The sequence below is a fragment of the Sciurus carolinensis genome, chromosome 15, assembly GCF_902686445.1.
Source record: "Sciurus carolinensis chromosome 15, mSciCar1.2, whole genome shotgun sequence".
In the NCBI taxonomy this organism is placed as follows: domain Eukaryota; kingdom Metazoa; phylum Chordata; class Mammalia; order Rodentia; family Sciuridae; genus Sciurus; species Sciurus carolinensis.
In genome coordinates this window covers 31922073-31946637 of record NC_062227.1, presented here as the reverse complement: position 1 = coordinate 31946637, position 24565 = coordinate 31922073, and the positions used below count along the sequence as shown (strand labels likewise).

At 36.6% G+C, this 24565-nt stretch overlaps 1 protein-coding gene across 7 annotated transcripts in view; it reads right to left on the bottom strand.

Moving 5' to 3' along the window:
* The window catches only part of Greb1l (GREB1 like retinoic acid receptor coactivator), a 260469-nt gene that overhangs the window by 62243 nt on the left and 173661 nt on the right, over positions 1–24565 (bottom strand). For 5 of the 7 annotated variants that reach the window (XM_047526836.1, XM_047526838.1, XM_047526839.1 and 2 more), the window contains exons 8-12: positions 8927–9055; positions 6265–6381; positions 5205–5324; positions 4020–4157; positions 2198–2383 (exon numbers count right to left, since the gene is read on the bottom strand). In XM_047526836.1, coding sequence (XP_047382792.1) covers positions 2198–2383; positions 4020–4157; positions 5205–5324; positions 6265–6381; positions 8927–9055 — 690 coding nt within the window. The remainder of the gene's footprint in view (positions 1–2197; positions 2384–4019; positions 4158–5204; positions 5325–6264; positions 6382–8926; positions 9056–24565) is intronic. The other 2 variants (XM_047526842.1, XM_047526843.1) reach the window with 1 other exon arrangement.

The following is a 24565-nucleotide window of genomic DNA, read 5'->3' as shown; positions in this document are numbered from 1 at the left end:
ATCTACTTCAAAAGATTTCAAGATTGTGAAATAACAGAAGCATTTCTTAAAAGTGACTGTAGTGGAAAGGCCTGTTCCCTCTGAAGAATCTTGCTTCTCTTCTCTGTTACCTCTAAGTAATTGGGCCACTAAAGTATTAAAAACTGCCCTTTTCAAAGTTTGGATTTTTAAAAATGTCTATGATCCAGGGCCGGGCTGGGGCTGTAGCTCAGTGGCAGAATGTTGGTCTAGCATACACAAGGCCCTGAGTTCCATCCCCAGCACTGGGGGGTAAAAAAAAAGTAAATAAGAAAAGGAAAGAAAATCTGGGGCATATATCAAGATATTCTTGCTGCCTACTCAAAACCTCTGGAGAAAAAATTATTTTGAAGGATTCTAGTATAGTTAGTTGAGGGAAAGAGAAAGTTTAAATAAAAAAAATAAATAAATAAATAAAAACTATTCATCTTGCACATTGAGAGACCTAGCTGACTGACTGAAAATAAAATCCTAAAGAGACTTAATCCTGCAGAGCAGGAAAGAGTCTTAGAAAAATGTTTGAAATTACATATAAAAATTTTTATATGCATTTTCATTGAAATTTCTAAGATAAGAGTTTTCAGTAATGTAAAGGAAGATGCTGTTTGTGGTTCTGCGGATTGAAGCACTCTACCAACTGAGCTATATCCCCAGCCCAGAAGATATTGCGTTTTGACCATATGACTCAATTAACTTGAACTTTGGTTTTGGTTTTTTGAATTGTTATTAAGGTGACAAGGTAAGTGATTGATTTGCTTTGCTCTAATAGCATTACTCTAGAAGCTCTGTTTTACTGATTCTGAGTGCATCCTGAAGCTACTTTTGACAGTCCATCATCCAAAGTTAGTATATAGCAATTACTATTAGAACATCAAATGAGTTATAGATCCTGGTGATTTTTATTCCCTGCCAATAAGCATGATTTGCAAGTCCTAGGTTTGTCATGAGAGTGGCTATCATGCAAAACCTGAAGACTCACAAGGTTCAAAAGCTCATGTCGAAACTGAGCCAATGTCAAGGCAGCAAGTTGGGAGAACTAAGGGTTCTAGTCAGGTTTGCTACCTGGATGCTCCAAAGGCTGAATCTGGTTTGCTGAAAAATTTCCTAGAAATACTGTGCATCCAAGTATTTTATTATTTCTTAACACCAGACTATTCTTAACATAAAATGTTCATGAAAATGCATGTAAAATTTTTTATATGTAATTTCATACATTTTTCTAAGGAAATTAAAGGTTTGAAATCCTGGAGAGAGTATATAATTAGGTTATATATTTGATGGCATACTGAATCTGCAAATTAAAGAACATTTCAATCTGTAAGTGCTGCTGAACCACTATAGCATGGTAAGGACACCTGCTTATACCCACTTTGGGGTTCAGGAGGATATATCAATAGAGGACGTGAAGAGACCATGACCTGTGCATCTCCCTTATCCTAAAGCCTAGAGAACCTTCAAGGGAACTGGCATGGTGACACACACCTATAATCCTAGCAACTCTGGAGGCTGAGGCAGAAGGACTGCAAGTTCAAAGCCAGCCTCAGCCACTTAGTGAGGTCTCAGCAACTTAGCAAGACCTCCGGAATTTAGTGAGTCCCTCTATAAAAGCCAAAAAGGGATGGGGATATAGCTCAATAGTAAAGTGCCCCTGGGTTCAATCCCCAGTACTACCTACATAAAGGAAAATACAATAGGACTACACAAAGGGATGTAGCAGGAAAAAACAATTGGGTGTGGGGCAGTCCATAAGCAAGATAGGAAGGTTAAGTGAGAAACTGGAAAATAATTGCCAAGATAATGGTTAAGTTTGCATCTCAAATGGTAGCTGTGCTTTCAGACAGGTGGCCTGGCCAGACTCCCCAGGAGAAGTGAGCCATGGCACAACCCTGAGAGGTTCTGCCTACATCAGAACTTTGGAGCTCTCTGGAGCATCATGAGATTGGACACTAGGGGGAGCAATTCATCTCTTTTAAGTCTCAAAGAAGGAAAGACAAAAGGAAGGGAGAGGAAAAGTAATGAGAGGAAAGGGAGAGGTCATAGAGGGTGGGGTTGAAGGAGAAGATGTTAGAAGTGAAAGAAGGAAGAGATAGTAGGGTGGGTGAATGTGAGAAAGGAAACTCTAAAATACAAAAAAAGTATAAAAATAGTCACTAACAAGTGATTATCAAAAATAACTTACCCAGTCGCACAAGATACTGTATTGTCAGAAGGATCATGTTTTCCACGCTCAGGAGCTGGCTGCCAGTCAACCCTAATTGTTCCAAATCTTTGTTTTCCAACTGTGGGATCTTGTAGCAATTCACAAGCAGGGGACTCACAACAATGTCACCAACATTTCCATAGAAATAGGGTAAAGTGCCATAACCTGTCCCAATAGAAGTAGTTCAACATTTGTTTCTGAGGTCCAACCAGGCACATTACTCAATGAGGAGCAAAGATGCTTAACAAAATTCCCTGTTCTCTGAGATGGCTATTAAACAAATCACTCAAATATAACCATTCTAGAAAATTCACTTGAATGCTCCAAATTCTATTTCTATGTCAAATCAGATAAACACAAAGCAAAATATACAAATTACATTATCTGTTTCCCACAGAAGGGACACTAATATTATTGTTTCTATCCTAGAAGATCAATGAGTTTGTAAAACATCTCCATATCCTTTGTAAAGCTGAGATAAAATATTCTGATGAGGTTCCTGTTCAAAACTCTTGTCAGATGAGAAAAAAAAAATAAACAAAGTAGCTACAATAACGTGTTACACTTCCTGAAGTTTTTTGGGGAAAATGTAAGCTAAACTCATTTATCAACAGCAATATTCTGCCAATAGCAAGTACTTGGAAATTCTTATTCCCTTGCTATCTTAGCAATTTTGGTTAGGTTTCTTCCTGAATGTCAGTATACAGTCTCAAATTATCTTAGAAGTAGATAAAATAAAAATATGCCCTGTTATAGAGATACGGCAGAGAGGAGAATTTCTCTGTGAGACTTTCTAAAAGAAAGGTACCAAAGGGTCCCCATGTTCTCCATATCTTTCCAAGGCTTAGTTGCACTATGCTAATATTCAATAGGAACTTCCTGACCCATGTGGAATTTAAACAACTGGGATTCCCCTGATGCCTACAGATCCAGGATTAGTGGATAGGGTAGCCTGATAAAGGTCAGGGCTTGAAGCAAAACCTAGTTGGTAGACCCAGGCCAACCACAAGAACAGATAACAACTCATGTAATCACACCCACCTGTTTTATCCTGGAGGTTAAAGCAGACAGACTCCTGGCCTAGCCTAGCCCCAACTGAGGGGACTTTTGATGAGGCATTTAATTATCTTTGGAATCTAGCGGCCCCTGCATTTCTCTACCTCCACTTATAGACATCCTGGAAGGGCTCAGACTTTATAAAGACACTTTGTAAATACACTGATTCATAGGTGCTGCCCTGTGGTTCAGACCTACAGTTGTAGGGCTTCTTCGTTCTCTTGGATGAGGTCTGGTAGCTGGCTTAGCCTATTTCCTTTCGCTATGGTTTGGCTCCCTGTGAGGGTAATGTCCTCACCTCCTTCTGATCCATTCTTAGCAACCTCCAGGACTTAACTTAAACATCACTTCGGAGTAGTCTTCTCAGACCCCTCCAGAGAGAAGCAAGCCCTACTCTGAGCTCTGGTAGATCTTGGCTGTGAACCTCTGCCAGCTCACTTATTCTGGTGTGTTGTAATGTTAGCCCAGTGTGTTGTAATGGCTGTTTACTGACCCCAGTGGTTAGCAAGGGGTCAGACTCTCCTACTACGCAGCGCTCCTTGAGGGCAAGAGGCTTTGCCTTTTTCTCAGCTCCTAATCACATGTGTCATAGAACATGAAGGAGCTGACCAATAAAAGCTGAAAAAAATCAATAGCAGGATCAATGAATACACTCACGAATGCATGAATAAACAAACCCACAGTGAAATGGAGAACATTCCTAGATTCCAGAGGACACAAGCAACTTGGAATTCCTTTGCCTTACCTATCAGAATTACTGGTCTCACTCCTGAGTTACTCAGCAGGTTTTCAGGAACAATTACCGTTTCCCCTGCAGGAATGGGCCGAGGTTGTAAAATTCCAGTTAATGGGGTCTGTGGAACTGGGGCAGATAAAAGGGGCTCTGGAAAAAAAAAAGTTGTTTGACAAGAAGGATTAGACATAAAAGCTAAATGAAATACAAAGGAAAGCACTGCAATTTTAATACTTTTACTATAGAAGTTTTACAAGTGTAATGGTTTATTGGTTTTTTAAATTAAAGTAATTCATGTATATTATATAAAATTAGAAGAAAAACAAAGAGAAGGGGAAAAAAATCAACCATAATCATATGATCAGGAGATAATTACCATTTAGTATTTTGGTAGTTTTCCTTCCAATTGTTTTTTTCCACATGCAATTTTTGGATTATGTTTTGGATTTTATCTACCCCCCACTCAAATTATTAAAGGCATATTTGCCCATTGTGCAAATTGTGAAAAGAACAGAAAAGGAAGGAAGATAGAAGGATAAACTCATCATTAATCAATACTACCTAGAGGCAATCACATGAAGATGCTGGCATGATTCTTTGTACATATACGATCGCTATTCAGTCTTTAAAACTACTGATGAATAAACTTAAAATTTTAAAACCTCCCACCTATGTCTTAGAATTAGTATACTTAAAATTATCTACTTAGTACCACAGGGTAGACAAATGTTTGAATGTTTAATTGTAGATACCAAATGGCCACAGTTTGGGTAGCATGAGAGAAGGCCGGGTGGTTTTTCATTAGTGTAGCCATGGACTAAACCATCCAAGCCAGAAGTAACAAGCATAGGTTACAAAGAGAGCCAGATCACAGAAGGGTAACTCCAACACCACTACTGACAAAGCAAGTTCATTTGTGTCCTATGGTGGTAGGTTGACCAACTCAACTTATGAGTGGTTTATTAAAACCATGGGTTAAAACTAACCCCAAAGTTGAATTAAGAGCAGTAGTGATGGTACCTGTGCCTGCAGGGAAGGTAGACATAATGAGGACAAAATATTAGCTACTATCAAGATCCTTACATAACACTGAAACATGACTGACTAAGGAAATTTATCTTTAAGAGTTCAGGGACTAGAAGATACCTCTGCTGATTAAAAATAAACTATACAAACCATAATCTGCTAAATTCTTACCTGTTCTTGAAAGAGGGCGAATTGTAGGAACAGGTGCAACTAAACCAGGTTGGGGGACAGGTGATCCAGGATACCATCCCCGGTGTCGTTTCTTTGGTGGTCCAGAAGTGAACATGGTAGCTGAAAACAAAAAGAAAAGGCCTCATCCTCAGCAATGTGGAAGAAAGAAAGAATGCCAAGTGACATATCACCTTTACTTTGCCCTACTCAGAAGGTCTAAGCCAGTCTATTATAGGTAAAGATAAAATTAGAAAAAGTCACATTAATACCAACATCACACTAACAATACCTAACATCTGTATGTGGTTTTACAATTTACAATCTTGTGCAGATTATTTCACAACCCTGTAAAATTGTAGGTCAAGTATGGTTCCAATCACTTTGTGGATGAAGGCAGGCTCAGATTTGCCTAGGGTCACTCAACAAAGAGGAACTTTGAGTCCTACACTTTGGTTAACAAAAACCTTGGTTTTTCAAGATGCTTTCTTTATCATTAGTTCCAGCCTTCACTTTCCATTTAGACTCTTCCATGTAGAATCACCAAGATATTTCATTATTAATGTTCACATCCATCATAAACTTTCAAAATGCTGTATGACAAGCAAAGTGAAAACTTCAGAATGTGAGCTGTCAGATAATTCGTCATTCAAAATCTAAACCAGGCACGGTGGTACACACCTATAATCCCAGCAACTCAGGAGGCTGAGACAGGAGGAATGCAAGTTCGAGGCCAGTCTCAGCAACTTTGTGAGACCCTCAGTAACTTAGCCAGACCCTCAGCAACACAGAGAGACCCTGTCTCAAAATAAAAAATGAAAAGGGCTGGGATGTAGCTCAGTGGAAAAGCATACTGGGTTCAATCTCCAGAGAAAGAAAAGAAAGAAAAGAAAAGAAAATTAAAGAAAGAAAGAAAGAAAGAAAGAAAGAAAGAAAGAAAGAAAGAAAAAAAGAAAGAAAGAAAGAGAAAAAAAACCAAAAACCAAAAAACAAAAACAAAAATCTGTAGCACTTCTACCATAATTAATCGCATCATTTCTAAACCCTAAGACAGGTGTTGTACCTTGGTCCACAGATGTGTAGCCAGGTCGTGGTGACAAGGAGTAGTTCCCTGGGCGGGCTGGAGTGGAGCTGGATGCAGTGCTCTTCCCTCCATGGCTACTGTTCCCATTTGCAGCCTCTGTAGAACAGGAGAGGATCCTCTTAGAGTAGAGGCCGGCAGGAAACTGCTGTCTATGTATCAGTCTGATAAATTTCCTACTTGAGGATTTGAGAATTCAAGGAAACCTCACTGATAGGATTCAGCTCAGCTGCATTAAACCAGTGACAACCATCACAGTAATACTATCATTAACATTAAACATCACCCATGTCAATTAAAAGAACTAATTTAAAAAAACAAATGTCACCTAAAAATAATTTCCTAGGACATAAAGAGATCTTTTAGGGTCATTTTTCAATGAAGTCTTTGGAGATGGTGGGTTGAAAGAAGGGAAAACTGTTATTTGCATTATTTTAATTTTGTATCATGGAAAATTTCAAACATATACAAAAGAAGAGAGAACAGTATGTGAACTTCTACATACCCACCCTCCAGCTTCAACATATATCAACACACAGCCTGCCTGGCTTCACTTATACACTGTGCCTCCTTCCCCTGCACATACACACATACGTGCTCTGGATTATTTTGAAGCAACCCATTTATCATAAAATTTCATCCATAAGTACTTCTGTATGTGCTGCTGCTAAAAGAAAATAACTCCTTAAAAACATAACTATAATATTATTATGCTTAAAATGAACAATTATTGATAATTTCTCATCAAGTATTTCATCAGTGTTCAAATTTCTTCCAATTATCTCAGATATGGCTTTTAGCTGGCTTATTTAAATTGGGATTCAAAAAAGATCCACACATTTGAGTTTATTTGATAAGACCCTTAAATTTCTTTTTAATATATAGGATTTCCCTTCTTTTTCTTTTTTCTTTCTTACAATTAATTTTTTTCTTTCTAATAACCTGGCAGAATTTTCCATTTTCTGGATTTTGCTGATTAGCTGAACTTACCTTTGTCCTCTGTATTTCTAATAAACTAATTGTTAGATACAGAGGCTTGGTCAAACCATGTTCAATTTGGGTTGTTCTTTGGCAAAATAATCTCATAAGTATTATTATATATTTTGATTATGAAGCACATAATGGCCTCTGTTTGCAACGTTAGGAGTGATCCATGGGTTCCAGAGGTGTCGACCTAATTCTTGTGTTATAAAGTTTTATCAGCCTTTACTCTGATGGTTTAAAGTAACCATGATGATTTCTGATCCATTATTTCATTGATTGTCTTAGTGCATTGAAAACTTGAATTTGGTTTGCTTCAAGTCTGAAATCAAACCAGACAGTAGATCCTGTAAGAGTTGTTGGGCTGGACTAGGAACACTAGTGGGCTATGTAAATTATGAAGCCTAAGTGTTGAAAAGTTTCTAAATGTGAAACTTTTGCCTCCTCATTCTTCTCTTACCATTTCTTCTCTTTAAACATTGGACTCTTCTGGGATTCCATCCTTATTTCACAACCCGCTTTACGCTATCTCTCTCCTTGGCTGATTCTATTCACCCTGATGATTTCAACTACATGTTGGTGGTTCAACCCTATCCCATCAGTCATGATTCCCCACTCATGACTGTTGAACGGCTTCACTTGGATATCTCAGACTCAACATGTCCACACAGTCTCCTCCTGGAGAACCTGTCCCTCCTCCTACATTCCATCTCAGGTGTACCATTTGCCTAGAACGGTGGATGTCAGCTGAGATCCTTTTTCCTTCATGCTCACATGAATCAACCAAGTCCTGCTGATTTTACGTCCTGAGTAGTTCTCTAATTTGTCTCCTTCTTTCCAGCTGATTATCACTCTGGTCAAGGACTTCATCATTTCTCACTTAGACTATTAAAATGACCTTCAACTAGTTTTCCTACCCATTGAGGTCTTCTTACATGTTACTGCCCAAATGATCTAGCTCGAGTCATTCTTCCACTCCACAAGTTACAAAGTAAAACCCATGTTTCCTGGCCTCCTCTCCCAGGACTCTTCCTTTGCCTGCTACTAGTTAACCTCTTGCCACTTTATGAGTTGCACATTTTATGGTTTAACAAGTCCAAACTGCTGGCAGATCTCATATGATCATGATGTTTTTTTCCCTTTCCATTCCCTTCTTTTCCTTTAATCTTTGTTTCTGCTGTTCCCTGAATTTGAAGTGTCTTTCTTCCATGCCTTTGTACAGTGCAAATCTCCTCACTGTTAAACACCAAGTTCCTCCAAGAACTCTTTCTAGATTAGTCCCTAAAATGTGGGGCTTCAGCACATTGAAAATGTCTTGTAGAGGCCCATTTCCTCCACTAGGTTACAAGGACATTTATGGCCAGGCATTAAACTTTATTTGTTTTTATATCCCCAGATCTTAGGTGCCTAAGAAATGTGTGTTGAACAGAATCAAATTGCGATGTCTCTTCTGTGTGCCAAATGTCATTCTGACTCTTCTGGATGGAACACAGAGAACACAAAGCTTTGTAAAATATTACATTATTAGACAGCCCCACTTCTGTCTTAATGTGGCAGGTGGAAGCAGCTTCTGTTTTCTTCTATCAATTTGTCAATTAAATTTCACACAAGTCTTTTAGAGACTATGTATTTGCTAAAGAAATATAAGTAAGGAAAACATCACCTGCAGCATAAGTCTTCCCTACAACCTGCAAAGATAAAGCCAGTGGTTTCACAACATTCTTATTCCGGGTCAGGTCCTGAGCTCCACTTAAATTGATTGCAGAATTAGCTGGACTGAGAACCGGCGAATCTTTAAAATGAAAGAGGTTGTTTAAATTAGCAACCATTTATATGTGCAGGAATGAAGTTACTTCAATAAGGGTGACTTGAAAAGCAGATTATAGGATTTCAGGTCTTTCTTTGAACTATTCTGAAATTTTGGAAAAAACAGTTTCTCTATATTCAGGCTTAATTATTTCTTATTTAATGAACACTTACTACAAGTCACTATATGCTGGGTACTGTTCTAAGTACTTCAAATATATTAATTCAAGTATATAACAACTTCTGTGAGTTGATTAACATTAGAAAATTGCCAGAAACTGAAGACAGCCCAAGGTTTTCACATCTGAACAGAGTGAGTATTATTACCTTAGGAAGTAGAAGTCAGTCAAGGTCAGATGACCTGCTATCATTATGTTCCATATCAAAAGTATCTTCATAGTTCCCTCAAAACCATATTTTAATGAGATATATTTCTGTCTATTCAGATGAGTTTTTAATTTGAAAAGTGTCACAAAGTAACTCATTGCAATCTAGGAAAATATTTTTCTCTGAAGGAAAGTTGTGTTAGTTTTTAGAATAAACCAGAATTATTTATTGCAATAGTATGTATTTCCCCCAAAAAAGCTTTATTTTGGATTCAGAAAATAATTCAGCACAGAAAAACTGCATTCTACTTCAGAGACAGGCTATGAGAATGCAAAAGACACTCGCCAATGGGAGTTTTCCTTAGGAAGTAAAGACAAGTCCCTGACTTTACTCTGGCAGAACAGCTAGATCAGTTAACACAGGAAAATGTCCAAAGGGACTGTTTAAACACTCTGAGAGTCTGAAAAACAAAGTGCTCTAAGAACAGGGTACTGATAGTGCTACATTAGAAATTATTTTTAAAAAATATTATTATTATTATTATTACTACTACTATTATTATTAAAGATTGAACCTAGGAACACTCTACCACTGATCTACATCCCCAGTTCTTTATTTTCAATTTTGAGACAGGGTCTTGCTAAGTGGCTGAGAATCTTGCTAAATTGCTAAGGCTGGCCTTGAACTTGTAATCCTCCTGCCTTAGCCTCCTGAGTCATTGAGATTACAGGCATGCACCACTGCACCTGGTTAAAAAATTATTTTTTATACTACAACATACCTGATTTAGCTTTTCATAAGAACTCAGAAGAATGAAATGGTCCCCTGTTGGCTCAGAAGAGTTAATGTGCCTCTCTGAGGGTACGACTCAACAGTAGGGAGAGATTTTAAGGTCCACTGAAAGAACAGGGGCTAGTAAGTACACATACAACATTACAAGGTAGCAGGAAGCTGAACACGGTCCTAGTTTTTCACATCTTAACAGAGAGGTTTAAAGGATAGGAATTCCAGGCAAGTTTGCTATGCTATTACACGGTTGGTCAGTATGTTTCAGGTCACAATCATGCTGTTTGGAATAAGACTGGAAGCTTATTTTACTGGTTTATACCTACAATTTTAGTATAATCCTAACTAATAGTGCAAGTAAACATATAAGCAAAATCCAGTTGACAAATTATGAAGCGCAGTGCTATGGTTTGAATATAAGGTAATCCCCAAAAGGCTCATGTGGTAGGCAGTGCAGGAATATTTGGAGGAAAATGATTAGATTATGAAACATTTAACCTAATTGGTGAATTAATCCACTGATGTATTAAAAATGTAAATGGATTACAAGGTGGTAACTGTAGTCAGGTGGTGCAAGGCTGCAGGAAGTAGGACACTAGGGGCATAGCCTTGGGAATTATATTTTATCCCTGGATCCTATGTCTCTTTCTCTCTCTCTCTCTTTCTCTCTGTTCTCTCTCTTTCTCTCTCTCTCTCTCTCTCTCTCTCTCTCTGTTTTAACAAGGCTAACATAAAATATTGATAGGAAGCAATAAACAAGAATAGCTGGAAACATTCCAAAAAATAAGAGAAAGAGGGGAAGCTAGTATGATGATATGATATAAAACCTCAGTGAATAAAACATTATGGTCTTGGTGCACTAGTATGCAAACAAAATAGTGGGGAAAAAACTCAGTAAGAAATAGACACAAAAACACGTGAGAATTTAGTGTAAGACAAGAAAGATGCTCAAATCAGCAAACTGTGGGAAGCCATCCTTATTTAGCAGAATCAGACTAGGTTGAGCCATGGGACACAGAGGCCTGGTTTCCGGGAACCAAGAGCCACAGAGGTCTGTTCCAAATTGCCAGGACACAAGTGGCGCTGTGTGGGAATGGTTCCCTAAAAGAATGGCCCCCCTACCTCCACCCTATCCTGTCCATCACAGAAGAAGCTCCTCCCGGTCCTGGTCCCTTTTACCTGTGTATTATAAATAAAAGAGAGTTGGGCAGTTGTTGTTGTTGTTAGAGGCCAGAGCTGGTATGGCCAGACCCGTCATGCCCCCTCTCATTTAAGGAGAGTATTGGCTCTTGTGTGTTTATTGAGTAGATAAGTTTTTGGGTAATTGAGTGGTATACAGCCAACATCCTCCTCCAGCAGTTAACCCTTTTCTCATCCACGCGGGACGTGGCAGAATGACTCCCACAAACAACACTCAACAAATTGTGTTGAGGCACTTGAGTATACAGGAAAAATAGTTGCATACACATATTAGACCAAGAACCAAACAACATCAAATGGATCAAAGATAAAAAATTTAAAACTGAAAATACAAGAATAAAAGGAAAAAATATGGGAGATTTAATTATCACCTTAATATAGAAAAGGTCAAATTATTGCTCATAATGCAGAACACATAAAAAGATTAATAAATTCAATTACTCAAAAATTAAAAGATTCTGCATGGTAAAATACACGATAATGAGGCAAACAGTAGCCAGGAGTGACCACACTAATCCCAGAAAAAAACAGACTTTAAGCAAAAACTATTCTGGAGGAAAAGAAGGGCCTTTTACAATGATAACAGAGTTGATCCATAAGGAAGAAATAATTATGAACATATGTGCATCTAATAAGAGAGCCCCAAACATATGAAGCAAAATTTGACAGAATTAAGAGGGGAAATGGCTATTTAATAATAATAGCTGGAGATTTCAATACCCTGTTTTCAATAACTGACAAAAGAAGCAGGGAGATTAGCAATAAGGAAACAGAAAAGCTGAATAACACAGTAAACCAACTGAACCTAACTGACATCAATAGAACATTCTTCCAACAAAGCAAAATACATAAAAATACATATTCTTCTCCAGTGTACAGGGACTGTTCTCCAGGATGGACCACATGCTAGCCAAAAAATAAGTCTCAATTAACTTTAAGGAACTGAAATCAAATGAATACAAATGAGCCACATCCCCACTCCTTTTTTTATGTTTTATTTAGAAACAGGGTCTCAGTGAGTTGCTTAGCACCTTGCCATTGCTGAGGCTGGCTTTGAACTCGTGAGCCTCCTGCCTCAGCCTCCTGAGTCACTGGGATTACAGGTGTGCACCTGGTTTCTATATTACTTTTAATTAAACTGAATACAATGTAAATGGGATGTAAATAGTTGTTAGACTATATTGTTGAGGGAAAAATGACAGTCTGAATAATTTAAATACAAATAAAAATTTTTTCCAAATAATTTTGATCCCCAGTTGATCAAATATGTGGATGTAGAACATGCAGATGTGGAAAACCTATGGATATGGGACCTGTGGACATGAATAGCCAACTGTACTTATAGAGAAATATATGGCTGTAAATGCCTATATTTTTTTTAAAAAAGGAAGATCTCAAATAAATAACCTTAAGAAACTAGAAAAAGAAGAGCAAATTCAATCCAAAGCAAACAGAAGAAAAGAAATAATAAATACTGGAGTAAAAATGAATGAAATAAGAAAGAAACAAATGAAAATCAACAAACTTAACGTCTGGTCTTTGAGTGGTAGCTAGAATGAAGAAGAAAAACAGAAAAGATGCAAAAAAATTACTAAAATCAAGAATGAAAGGGGGACTAGGATTGTGGCTCAATGGTAATGCACCCATCTAGCACGTGTGAGGCGCTGGGTTTGATCCTCAGCACCACAAAAAAATAAATAAGTAAAATAAAGGTATTGTATTCATCTATAACTAAAAAATATTTTTATAAATCAGAAGAATGAAAGAAGTGGCGTTACTAGCAATCTTAAAGAAAAAAAAAGAATCATAAGTAATTGCTATAAACAATTGTATGCCATTATTATGAACTGAATTGTCCCTCCCTAAATCCGTATGTTGAGGCCCTAATCCCCAAATCTTAGAATGTAACCAGATCTGTAAATAGGACCTTTAAAGAGCTTATTAAGGTTAAAAGAAGTCATAGGGCAAGGTTCTAGTACTATATTCTGATGTCCTTACAAGAAGAGAAAGAGACACCCAGAAGCCCGAGGAAAGACCATGTGAGGACACAGCAAGAAGGCTGCCATCTCCAGCCAAGGGCAGAGGCCTCAGAACACACCACCTGCCACCACCTCAGTTTTGGACTTCTAACCTCTAGGACTATAAAAAAATAAATTTATGTCAGTGACATTGTGTTAAGTCATCCCTAGCAAACTAACACAGTCATCAAATTAGATAAATTTAATTAGATAATTAGATTAGAAATGAATAAATTTCATCAAAAATTGATTCAAGAAGAGAAAAAATCTGAATATACTTCTGACAAGTAAGAATTGACTAAAAGAGAAAAACAATATTCTACAACTAACCACAAAGAAAAACTTGAAGGTTCAAGGGATTCATTAATTAACTCTACTAACACTGAAAAACACAATAATACTCCTTCACCAACTCTTTCAAAAAATAGAAGGGAACATTTCCCAATTCATCTTGCATGGTCGTTAATTACCCTCATATCAAAACCGGACAAAGATCAAAAAGAAAGGCAAGCTACAGGTATAGTTCATGAAACTTATAATATGGACACAAAAATGCTTACAAAAATGCTAGCAAATTGAATCTAGCAACACATAAAAAGAGTTATACACCATAACCAAGTGAGACTTATAGCAGGAATGGAAGGTGGTTTAACATAAACATCTCTTAGGGCCAGGTGCTGCAGTGGCAAACGCCTATAATCCCAGTGGCTGGAGAGGCTGAGGCAGGATTGTAAATTCAAAGCCAGTCCCAGTAAAAGCAAGGTGCTAAGCAACTCAGTGAGACCCTGTCCCTAAACAAAACACAAAATAGGGCCGAGGATGTGGCCCTGAGTTCAAACCCTGGTACCAATCTATTAGTATAATACATAATATTAATAAAGGACAAAACCCACATGATCAACTCAATAGACAAAAGGAATTTGACAAAATTCAACCCCCTTTCATGATAAAAACAGTCAACAAACCATGAATAGAATCAATAGTCCTTAATTTGATAAGGGGCATTTACATGAAAGTTTCTGCTGATATTATATTAAATAGTAACAGACTGAATGCTTTCCCCCAAGATCTAATTACAACCTGAACCAAGATAAGGTGTCCATTTTGGCCACTTCTATTTAATACTGTATAGGAGGTTCTAACTGGGTTAGGTAGGAAGGAAAATAAAATAAATGTATCTAGGTTGGAAGGAAGAAGTAAAACCACATCTACTTAAAGATGACATGTACTGGAAATGTACAGGTCCTGTACAGGAAATCCTAAGGAATTCACCACAAAACTACTAGTGCTAACAAATGAGTCCATCAAGGTAGCTCATTAGTAGAGTGCTTGCCTAGCATGTGCAAGGCCCTGGTACTGATCCCCAGTACCAAAATATTTTTTTAAAAAATTGAATGTTATATACTTAAAATAAACAATCCAAAAATAAATTCAGGAAAAACTCAAATTTATAATAGCATCAGAAATTGTAATTAGTAATAAATTGAACAAGAGAAGTACAAAACTTTTCCAGGCATAGTAGTACACGTCTATAACACCAGCTACTCAGAAGGTTGAGTCAGGAAGACTGCAAATTTGAGGGCAGTATGAGCAACATAGTGAAAACTTAGCAAGACCCCGTCTCAAAATAAAAAATAAAAAGGGGTAGAGAGGTAGCTTCAGTGGCAAAGAGCTTGCCTAGCAAGTGAAAGGCGTGGGGTCAATTCCCACTACTGAAAAAAAAGAAAAATAGGATAAAACTTATACTATGAAATCTACTAAATGTTAAAGGAAACTAAAGAAGACCAATATTAATAGATAGACATTCTGTGTCTGTGGCAATACTCCCAAATTGTTCTAAAGATTCAATACAAGCTTCATAAAAATTCCAGCTGGCTTCTTCCTGGAAATTGACAAGCCAATTCTTGAATTTATACAGAAATGCAAGAAACTCATAAGAGTCAAATACAATTTTGAAAAACAGAAGTACAGCTGTAGGACTTAAAGTTCCCTATTTCAGAGCTTCATACAAAGCTACCAACATTATACAGTATGGTAACAGCATAAGGACAGGCACATAGATCAATGAAATAACATTGAGAGTCCAGAAATAAATCCTTTTTATTTATGAACAACTGAATTTTGACAAAAGTGACAAGAAAATTTGATGGAATAAGAAGACTTTTTTTTTTTTTTTTTTTTTTTGGAGGATGGTTGTTTTTACAAATGGCTTTGGGACAAGTAGATCCATATGTAAAAGAATGAAATTGGATGCCTTCCTCCTACCACATACAAAAATTAACCTAAAATCTAATAACTATAATATTCTTAGAAGAAAACACAAAAGTAATATTCATGACCTTGGATTAGGCAATGGTTTTTCAGATGTGAAACTGAAACCATAAGCAACAAAAGAAAATATAAATTAAGTGGATTTCACCAAAATAGAAAAAACTTTATGCTTCAAGGGACATATCAAAAGAGAAAAAGACAATCCACAGAATGGGAAAAAATCTTTGCAAATCATATAACTGATAAAGGACTTGTTCCCCAAATATACAAGTAATGTATATTAATAATATATTATTAATCTATAATAAAAAACACCCAATGGAAAAAATAGGCAGATGATTGTATAAACACTTCTTTAAAAAATATACAAATGCTGGGCACAGTGGCACACACCTGTAGTCCCAGTGGCTCAGAAGGCTGAGGCAGGAGGATTGTGAGTTCAAAACCAACCTCAGCAACTTAGTGAGACCCTGTCTCTAAATGAAATATAAAAAAGGGCTGGGGATATACTAAGTGATTAAGCACCCTGGGTTCAATCCCCAGTACCCCCCCCCCAAATATATATATACATACACACATACACACACACACACACACACACACACACACACACAGATGGCTAATAAGCACATTAGAAGATGCTCAGTCATTACACTGGAGGAATGCAAATCAAGACCACAATTAGATACTACTTCATGCCCACAGGATGGCTATAATCAAAGAAGAAGGTAACAAGTATTGGCAAGGGTATGGAGAAACCGGAACCCTCACACATTGCTCGTAGACATATAAAATGGTTTGTCTACTTTGGCAAACAGTTTCTTAAACAGTTATACATAGATTTAACCATATGACCCAGAAACACTACTCCTCAGAGAGAAGTGAAAATGCATATTCATATAAAAACCTGTACACAAATATTCATAGCAGCATTCTTCTTATTATTACTATTGTTATTATGTTGGGTGCTGGGAATTGAACTCAGGATGCTTTACTATTGAGCAACATCCCCAGCCCTTTTAATTTTTTTTTTAAATTTGAGACAGGGACTCACTAAGTTGCCCAGGCTGGTCTTGAACTTGCTATCCTGTTTCAGCCTCCCTAGGACCACAAGTATTTGCCACAGCATCAAGCCAATAGCCATATAAATATATATATATATATATAAATATATATATATTTATACATACATTATATGTATATATGTTACTTTAAAATGCTATAAGTAGGTATAAGTACATATAAGTATATATAAGTACATATATATGTATATATTTTTTTTTCTTTTTTTTTTTTTTGGTACTGGGGATTGAACTCAGGGACACTTGACCACTGAGCCACATCCCCAGCCCTATTTTGCATTTTATTTAGAGACAGGGTCTCACTGATTTGCTTTGTCCTTTGCTTTTTGCTGAGGCTGGCTTTGAACTTGCAATCCTCCTGCCTCAGCTTCCCAAGCTGCTGGGATTACAGGCGTGCACCACTGTGTCAGGCTAATAGCAATATTTTAAACAGTCTCCAAAACAGAAACAACCTAAATATCCACTAACTGATGAATGAATAAGCAAACTAGTTTTTCCATACAACAGAATATTATCAACGAAAGGGATGAAGTGAATGAAGTATTGATATATGCTATGGTGTAGAATAACCTTTAAACCTGATTCTTCATGAAAGAAGCCAGTCACAAAGAACATATGTAACATGTATACAACAAGTCCAGAACAGACAAATCTGTGGAAATAGATAATAGATTTGTGGTTGCCAGAGGCTGGGGAAAGTGGTAAAACAGAAGTGACTATTTGCAAGTTCAGGGTTTCTTTTCAGAGTGATAAATATTTTGAAATGTATTATACAATTCTATGAATGTACTAAAAACAATTTAATTGCATATTTTTAATGGGTAGGTAGTGGTATTATTATTATTATTTTTTTATTATTATTATTTTGGAGCCACGGATTGAACCCAGGAGCATTTAACCACTGAGCCATATCCCAAGCCCCCTTTTGTATTTTAGTTAAAGACAGGGTCTCGTTGAATTACTTAGGTCCTTGCTAAGTTGCTGAGGCTGGTTTTGAACTTAGAATCCTCCTCCCTCAGTCTCCCAAGCCACTGGGATTTTCAGGCACGTGCCACCTTGCCCGGCTTAATAACTATATCTCAATGAAACTATTACTTTAAAATGCTATAAGTAGGGGCTGGGGTTGTAGCTCAGTGGTACAGTGCTTGTCTAGCATGTGTGAGGCTCTGGTTTGAGTCTCAGCACCATATGTAAATAAATGAATAAAATACAGTTCTACTGACATCTAAAAAATTTAAAAAATTTAAAAATGCTATGAGCAAAATTATAAACCAGGGAAAATATTTGTAACTAGTTTCACAGATAATTACACTCTGCACTGCCCTGCATCATATCTCATTGGTCCACCTTTGATTTCAGCAGGAGGTCCAGTGGACAGTTCTTTATGAGCTCAAGATCCTACCTTAAGTTCACACCTAGCTTTTTTCAGCTTTTGGTCTCAGGGCTTTCTTCAAGGCCACCAAGTTCTCTCAGCCCTGTGTTGGTCCAGAGTGTGAGGGACTATTATGCTTCTACGGCAATCCTCAATTAATAGGGGACTTGAAAATGAATGTCCCAGCCTCACATTCTTTAGAAGGCAGTTCTGGGAAGCACTCTGCATGCTTGTTGGAGAAGCTGGTGGAGGCAAGCCTTCCTGGTCTACAGAAACTTTGTAGAAAACCCACCCTTCTATTGGCTTACTCTGGTTTCCAGGGGTCAGTTGCCAAATAAACAACCCAAGTCCTTCTCTTAGGCTCTGATTACATCAGAACCTAAACTATGACAAGCAACAACTCAAAAACTAAAGTGTAAAGAATATAAACTTAAGAGTTCATAGGAAAGAAAATGCAAATAGCTTTTAAATAAATGCTAAGATGCTCAATGTCAATGATAATGAGAAATGCAAATTAAAACTACTATCATTTTCAGATTTATGAAAATCCAAAAGTTCAATAGTAAACTTTTAGTGGGCATCTGTGAAAATTCTGTTAGCATGCATGCACTGATATGACCTCCATGGAGAGTAATCTGACAGGCTATATGGAAATTTTAAATGAGCTTAAGTTTGACCTAGAAGTTCATGGTCATATTTTTTTTTTTGTACTGGGGATTGAATTCAGGGGCACTCGACCATCGAACCACATCTCCAGTGCTATTTCACATTTTATTTAGAGATGGGGTCTCACTGAGTTGCTTAGCGCCTCACTGTTGCTGAGGCTGGCTTTGAACTGGAGGTCCTCCTGCCTCAGCCTCCCGAGCTGCTGGGATTACAGGTGTGCACCACCATGCCTGGACATTTATATACATGTGAGAAATTATTTATATTGAGGATATTCATCGCTGAATTGTTTGGAAACAATATATATCTGTCAACAGGAGATAGGTTAAACAAATTATAGCACATCCAGATACCCTAATAGTATTCAGCATTAAAAAAATAAATGAGGGCTGGGGAGATAGCCCAGTCGGTAGAGTGCTTGCCTTGCAAGCATGAAGCCCTGGGTTCAATCCCCAGCACCACAAAAAAAAAAAAAAAAAAAAAAAAAAAAAAAAAAGAAATTAATGAGAAAGCTCTCTATTGATGTGAAAAGATCTCTTAATACATAGCAATATAAAAAAGTGAGATGCAGAACAGTGCATACAAAACACTGCCTTTGGAGTAACTAAGGTATAAAAATAAGAATCTGTATTTGCTTGCTTGAATAAATATAAAAAGAATCTAGAAAAATACACAAGAAAATAATTATAGTGATTACCAACAGGTAATGGGGGATGGGCATGTAGAAATGAGGTGGGATGAAAAGAAACTTACTTTACACACATGAATATATATGTGTATAAACGCATGCACATAGGTATTTTTTAAAAATACAAGTATTTCAAAATGGTGGAATGATTGTTGAAAAAATGACAGAAATTGATTACATGTAGAGTGACACCTTTTGTCAGAAGAATTTCTTGAATATACAAAATTTAATTCAGTATTAAATTACATAGTGATTTAAAAAGGTAATTCCATTCAAAGGAACTACTTCTGCAAAGCTATCAATGATCTAACACCCAAATTTGAGGGACATGTTTCAGCCTCTATCATACTGAATCCCTTTTCTTATTTATTCAACAATTTTTTGAACACTTACCATGTGTCAAGAATCTTGCTAAGTTCTATGGGTAAAAGGGCAAGCAAGCACTGAAGCGCTGTACTTATGTTTTTCTGTGTTCTATTCTTGTATCTGTCTTATGACTCAGAATCCATGGTTTCATTTTTGAAAATTTATTTCATTTATACTGTTAGTCCAATTTTGTTTCATTGATACAAAATATAGAACTATAAATTATAGAAAAAAATCAGAAAGCACAGAGAAATATTAGATAAGTCAGAACTTTCCAAAATGTAAGTCCTATTGTGATATTCCTAATTTTTACCACTTTGAATACTTCTATTCTTGAATTTATTGTGTATGGTTACATTTGCATATTTAGTATTTAACACTAGTGGTTTTGATTATTGGGGGGCAGCACTAAGTGTTCAAGATGTGATTCCCTGTAATCTTGAACAGACATGAATTTGAACCTTGGCGCAGAGAGGATGCTGGGAAGAACCTAAGGCTTACAAAGTAAGAAGTCGATTGCTCAGCATCAGAGAGAAGGCCTCCTTCTTTCCCCTAGCGATTTCACGTCCATTTAAAGGGGAGGCCTGTAAGCAACAGAGGATTCACAAACTTGAAAAATTTCACAAGCCAAGTCATAGCTCTGCTCTCTATGTTGTAAGTGGTTTGTAACCAGTTTCTCTCACTAGGTCAGGAGCTCCTTGAGGACATTCCCAGCTGCTGGTACAATGACTGTCACATGCTGTCTAAAGAAATAAAATGGAAAAAAAAATACCAAAAATAATCTCCTTATCCTTTATATGCACAGTTCAATAACTTGCTGTTAGTGCACAATTACTGGGGGAAAAACCGTTCTAAATAAAAGAAGTCAATTAAATAGTGAATAGAAAAGAGTTTGAATCTTGATTTTTGCCACTTATTAGCTTTCAAAAAAATTTTTTAAGGCACATTCATACATTGCTGGTGGAGTTGCAAATTGGTGCAGCCACTCTGGAAAGCAGTGTGGAGATTCCTCAGAAAATTTGGAATGGAACCACCATTTGACCCAGCTATCCCACTCCTCGGCCTTTACCCAAAGGACTTACAATCAGCATACTACAGTGATGCAGCCACACCAATGTTCATAGCTGCTCAATTCACAATAGCCAGATTGTGGAACCAACCTAGATGACCTTCAACTGATGAATGAATAAAGAAACTGTGGTATATATATATATATATATATATATAATGGAATATTAATCATCCATAAATAAGAATAAAATTATGGCATTTGCTGGTAAATGGATGGAATTGGAAAATATCATGCTAAGTGAAATAAGCCAAGCTCAAAAAAACCAAAGGTTGAATATTTTCTCTGATAAGTGGATGATGATACATAATGAGGGGGTGGGGGGAGAGAAGAATGGAGGAACTTTGGATTGTGTAGAGGAAAATGGGGTGGGGGGGGAGGAAGAAAAGATAGTGGACTGAGACAGACATTATTACCCTATGTACATGTATGATTATATGAATGCTATAAATTTACATTGTGTACAACCATAGAAATGAAAAGTTGTACCCCATTTGTGTACAATGATTCAAAAATGCAGTCTAAAATTTAAAAATGCAGAAACAGCATAATTAGTATCCTCTCTATTGAGATATTTTCCATAAAAATGTTTTTTTCCAAATATTAACCAAATATAGACTTTGTTTTATGATCTGCAAAATGATACTAAAAACTGTATTTGGCACAGGGACTAAAACATAGTAGAAGTTCAATAAGTGTTTTAACCTGGTTAAACCTTTTTTTTTTTTTTTTTTTTTGGTACTGGGGATTGACCTCAGTGGCACTTAACCACTAAGCCACACCCCCAGTCCTATTTTGTACTTTATTTAGAGATACAGTCTCATTGAGTTACTTAGCACCTCGCTTTTGCTGAGGGTGGCTTTGAACTGGAGATCATCCTGCCTCAGCCTCCTGAGCTGCTTTCATTTGTTCTTTTTAGATAAATATGACAGCAGAGTGTATTTTGACCTACTGTACATGATGGAGTATAACATTAGGATCCCATTCTTGTGCTGGTACATGATGTGGAGTTTCACTGGTTATGTTCAATTTGTTAGGTTAAATCTTGTTAAGGGTTTTCCTGATGTCAAGAGCTTAAGACTTTATGAGCTGTCTTTTTGCTTTGGATCCCCTAGGGCAAAAGAGACTAAATGATTTGCTTTGTAGCAAATTGATGTAGACTCTCTAGTAACTTACTTCTTTCCTGAGTAAAGTTACACTGGGCCTATTTTCTCTGCAATTAGAATAATGCCTGCCTAATACAGGTGCCATATTTCCATCACTGCCCTCTGAGTCCTCATTAGTTATTTATGTCAGCTCTTTCACTTCTGATTAAGTTAAACTATTCATTAAAATATGAACTATTTCTTTAAAATGTATTTCATTAAAATATGAATACATTTACCCTCTAGAATTAATGCTAATTCAGATATCTCCCTAACTTGTTCTTATATTGCTGATTTTTTAAAAAAAATATTTTTACTGAAGTATAATCAACAATAAACAACACTTATTTATTTATTCTTTTTTTTTTTTTTTTTGGTAATGGGGATTGAACCCAAGGATGCTTAACTCCTGAGCCACGCCCCCAGCCCTTTTTCTATGTTATTTAGAGAAAGGGCCTCACTAAGTTACTGAGGCTGGCTTTGAACCTGAGATCCTCCTGCCTCAGCCTCCCGAGCTGCTGAGATTACAGGCGCCACCTCACTTGGTTTATACCACACATATTTAAAGTACTCAATTTGCCAAGTTTTGACATAGGTACGTACCCATGAAGCCACCATCACAGTCAAAATAGTGAACATATTTATCATTACCAAATTTCCTCCTGCCTCTTTGTAATTCCTCCCTCTTGTGCGTCCCTTACTATTCCATCCCGAAGCAATCACTGATCTGCTTTGTCACTATGGATTATGCTGCATTTTCTAGAGTTTTATATAAATATGGTCATACAGTATTTTTTTTTTTTGAGGGCTGACTTCTTTCACTCAGAATTCTTTTGAGATTCATCAGTGTTGCTGTATCAATAGCTCTTTATTGTTTTTTATTATATAGACATAATAACTATTTACTTACCTGTTGATAGACATTTGAATTGTTGCCAGTTCTTGGCTATTAAAAAAGAAAGAGACAGTTTGCATTGTATGCATATATTTGTATGGATATATATATTTCCTTTACTCCTGTGGAAACACTGAGGAATGGGATGGCTACACAAGATGGCAGCTATATGTTTAACTTTTTAAGAAACTGCTGAACTCTTTGCCAAAGTAGTTTTACTCATGTAGGTTCTCAGGAGTGTATTGGAGTTCCACTTCCTCCACATCCTCACCAATGCTTGGAATGGTCAGTCTTTTAATTTTAGCCATTCTATTAGATATGAAGTGGTATCTCTTTGTTATTTTTTAAAAAAAATTCTTTTAGTTGTCAATGGACATATATATATATTTTTATATGTGGTGCTGAGAAGCGAACCCAGTGCCTTACATTTGCGAGGCAAGTGCTCTACCACTGAGCCACAAACCCAGCCCCTCATTATTTTTTAATTTACATTTCCCTAATGACTAAAGGTGTTAAACATCTTTTCATGATGCTTAATTGCCATCCATATATCTTTGGTCTATTTAAGAAGTCAGGTTGATTATTATTATTTTTTATTATTGAGTTTCTACAGGTCTTTATTGATTCTGGATGCAATTCCTTTATATGCTTTGCAAAGGTTTTCTCCCAGGCTGTGGCTTTTTTTTTTTTTTTCATTCTGCTAACGGAATCTTCTGAAGAGCAGAATTTTAAAAATTTTAGTGAAATCTGATTTATCAGTATGTTCTTCTATGGGCTGAACTTTTGATGTGGTATCTAAGAAATCTTTGCCTATCTCAGGATGCAAATATTTTTTTCCTGTTTTCTTCTCTAAGTTTTATAGTTTCAGGCTTTACATTTTTGTTCCATGACCCATTTGAGTTATTTATTTTTAACTGAAGCTTTTTTAATTCATATAATATACTTTTTCTTTTGTCACTACATGATCAGATATAATTTACTTTTAAAATTTTTATTTGTTCTTTTCAGACATACGTGAGAGTAGAGTATATTTTTTAAAATATATTTTTAGTTGTAGATGGACACAATACCTTTATTTAATTTATTTATTTTTATGTGGTGCTGAGGATCAAACCCAGTGCCTCACACATGCTAGGCAGGCACTTTACCACAGAGTCACAACAGCAGCCCTAGTAGAGAGTATTTTGACACATTTTACATATATGGAGTATAACTTCCCATTCTTGTGGTTGTGCCTGATGTGGAGTTAAATTGGTCATATAATCATACATGAACATAGGAAAGTTATGTCCGATTAATTCTACTGTCTTTTCTATTCCCATTCCCTTCCCTTCACTTCATTCCCCTTTGTCTAATCCAATGAACTTTTCTATTCTTCCCTCCCTACCCTTAATGTGTGTTAACATTCACATATAGAGAGAACATTCAGCCTTTGTTTTTTGGGGATTGGCTTATTTCACTTAATATGATAGTCTCCAGTTCCAACCATTTACTGGCAAATGCCATAATTTCATTCTTCTTTATGGATGAGTAATATTCCATTGTGTATGTATTCCACATTTTCTTTATCCAGTCACTTGTTGAAGGGCATCTAGGTTGGTTCCATAGCTT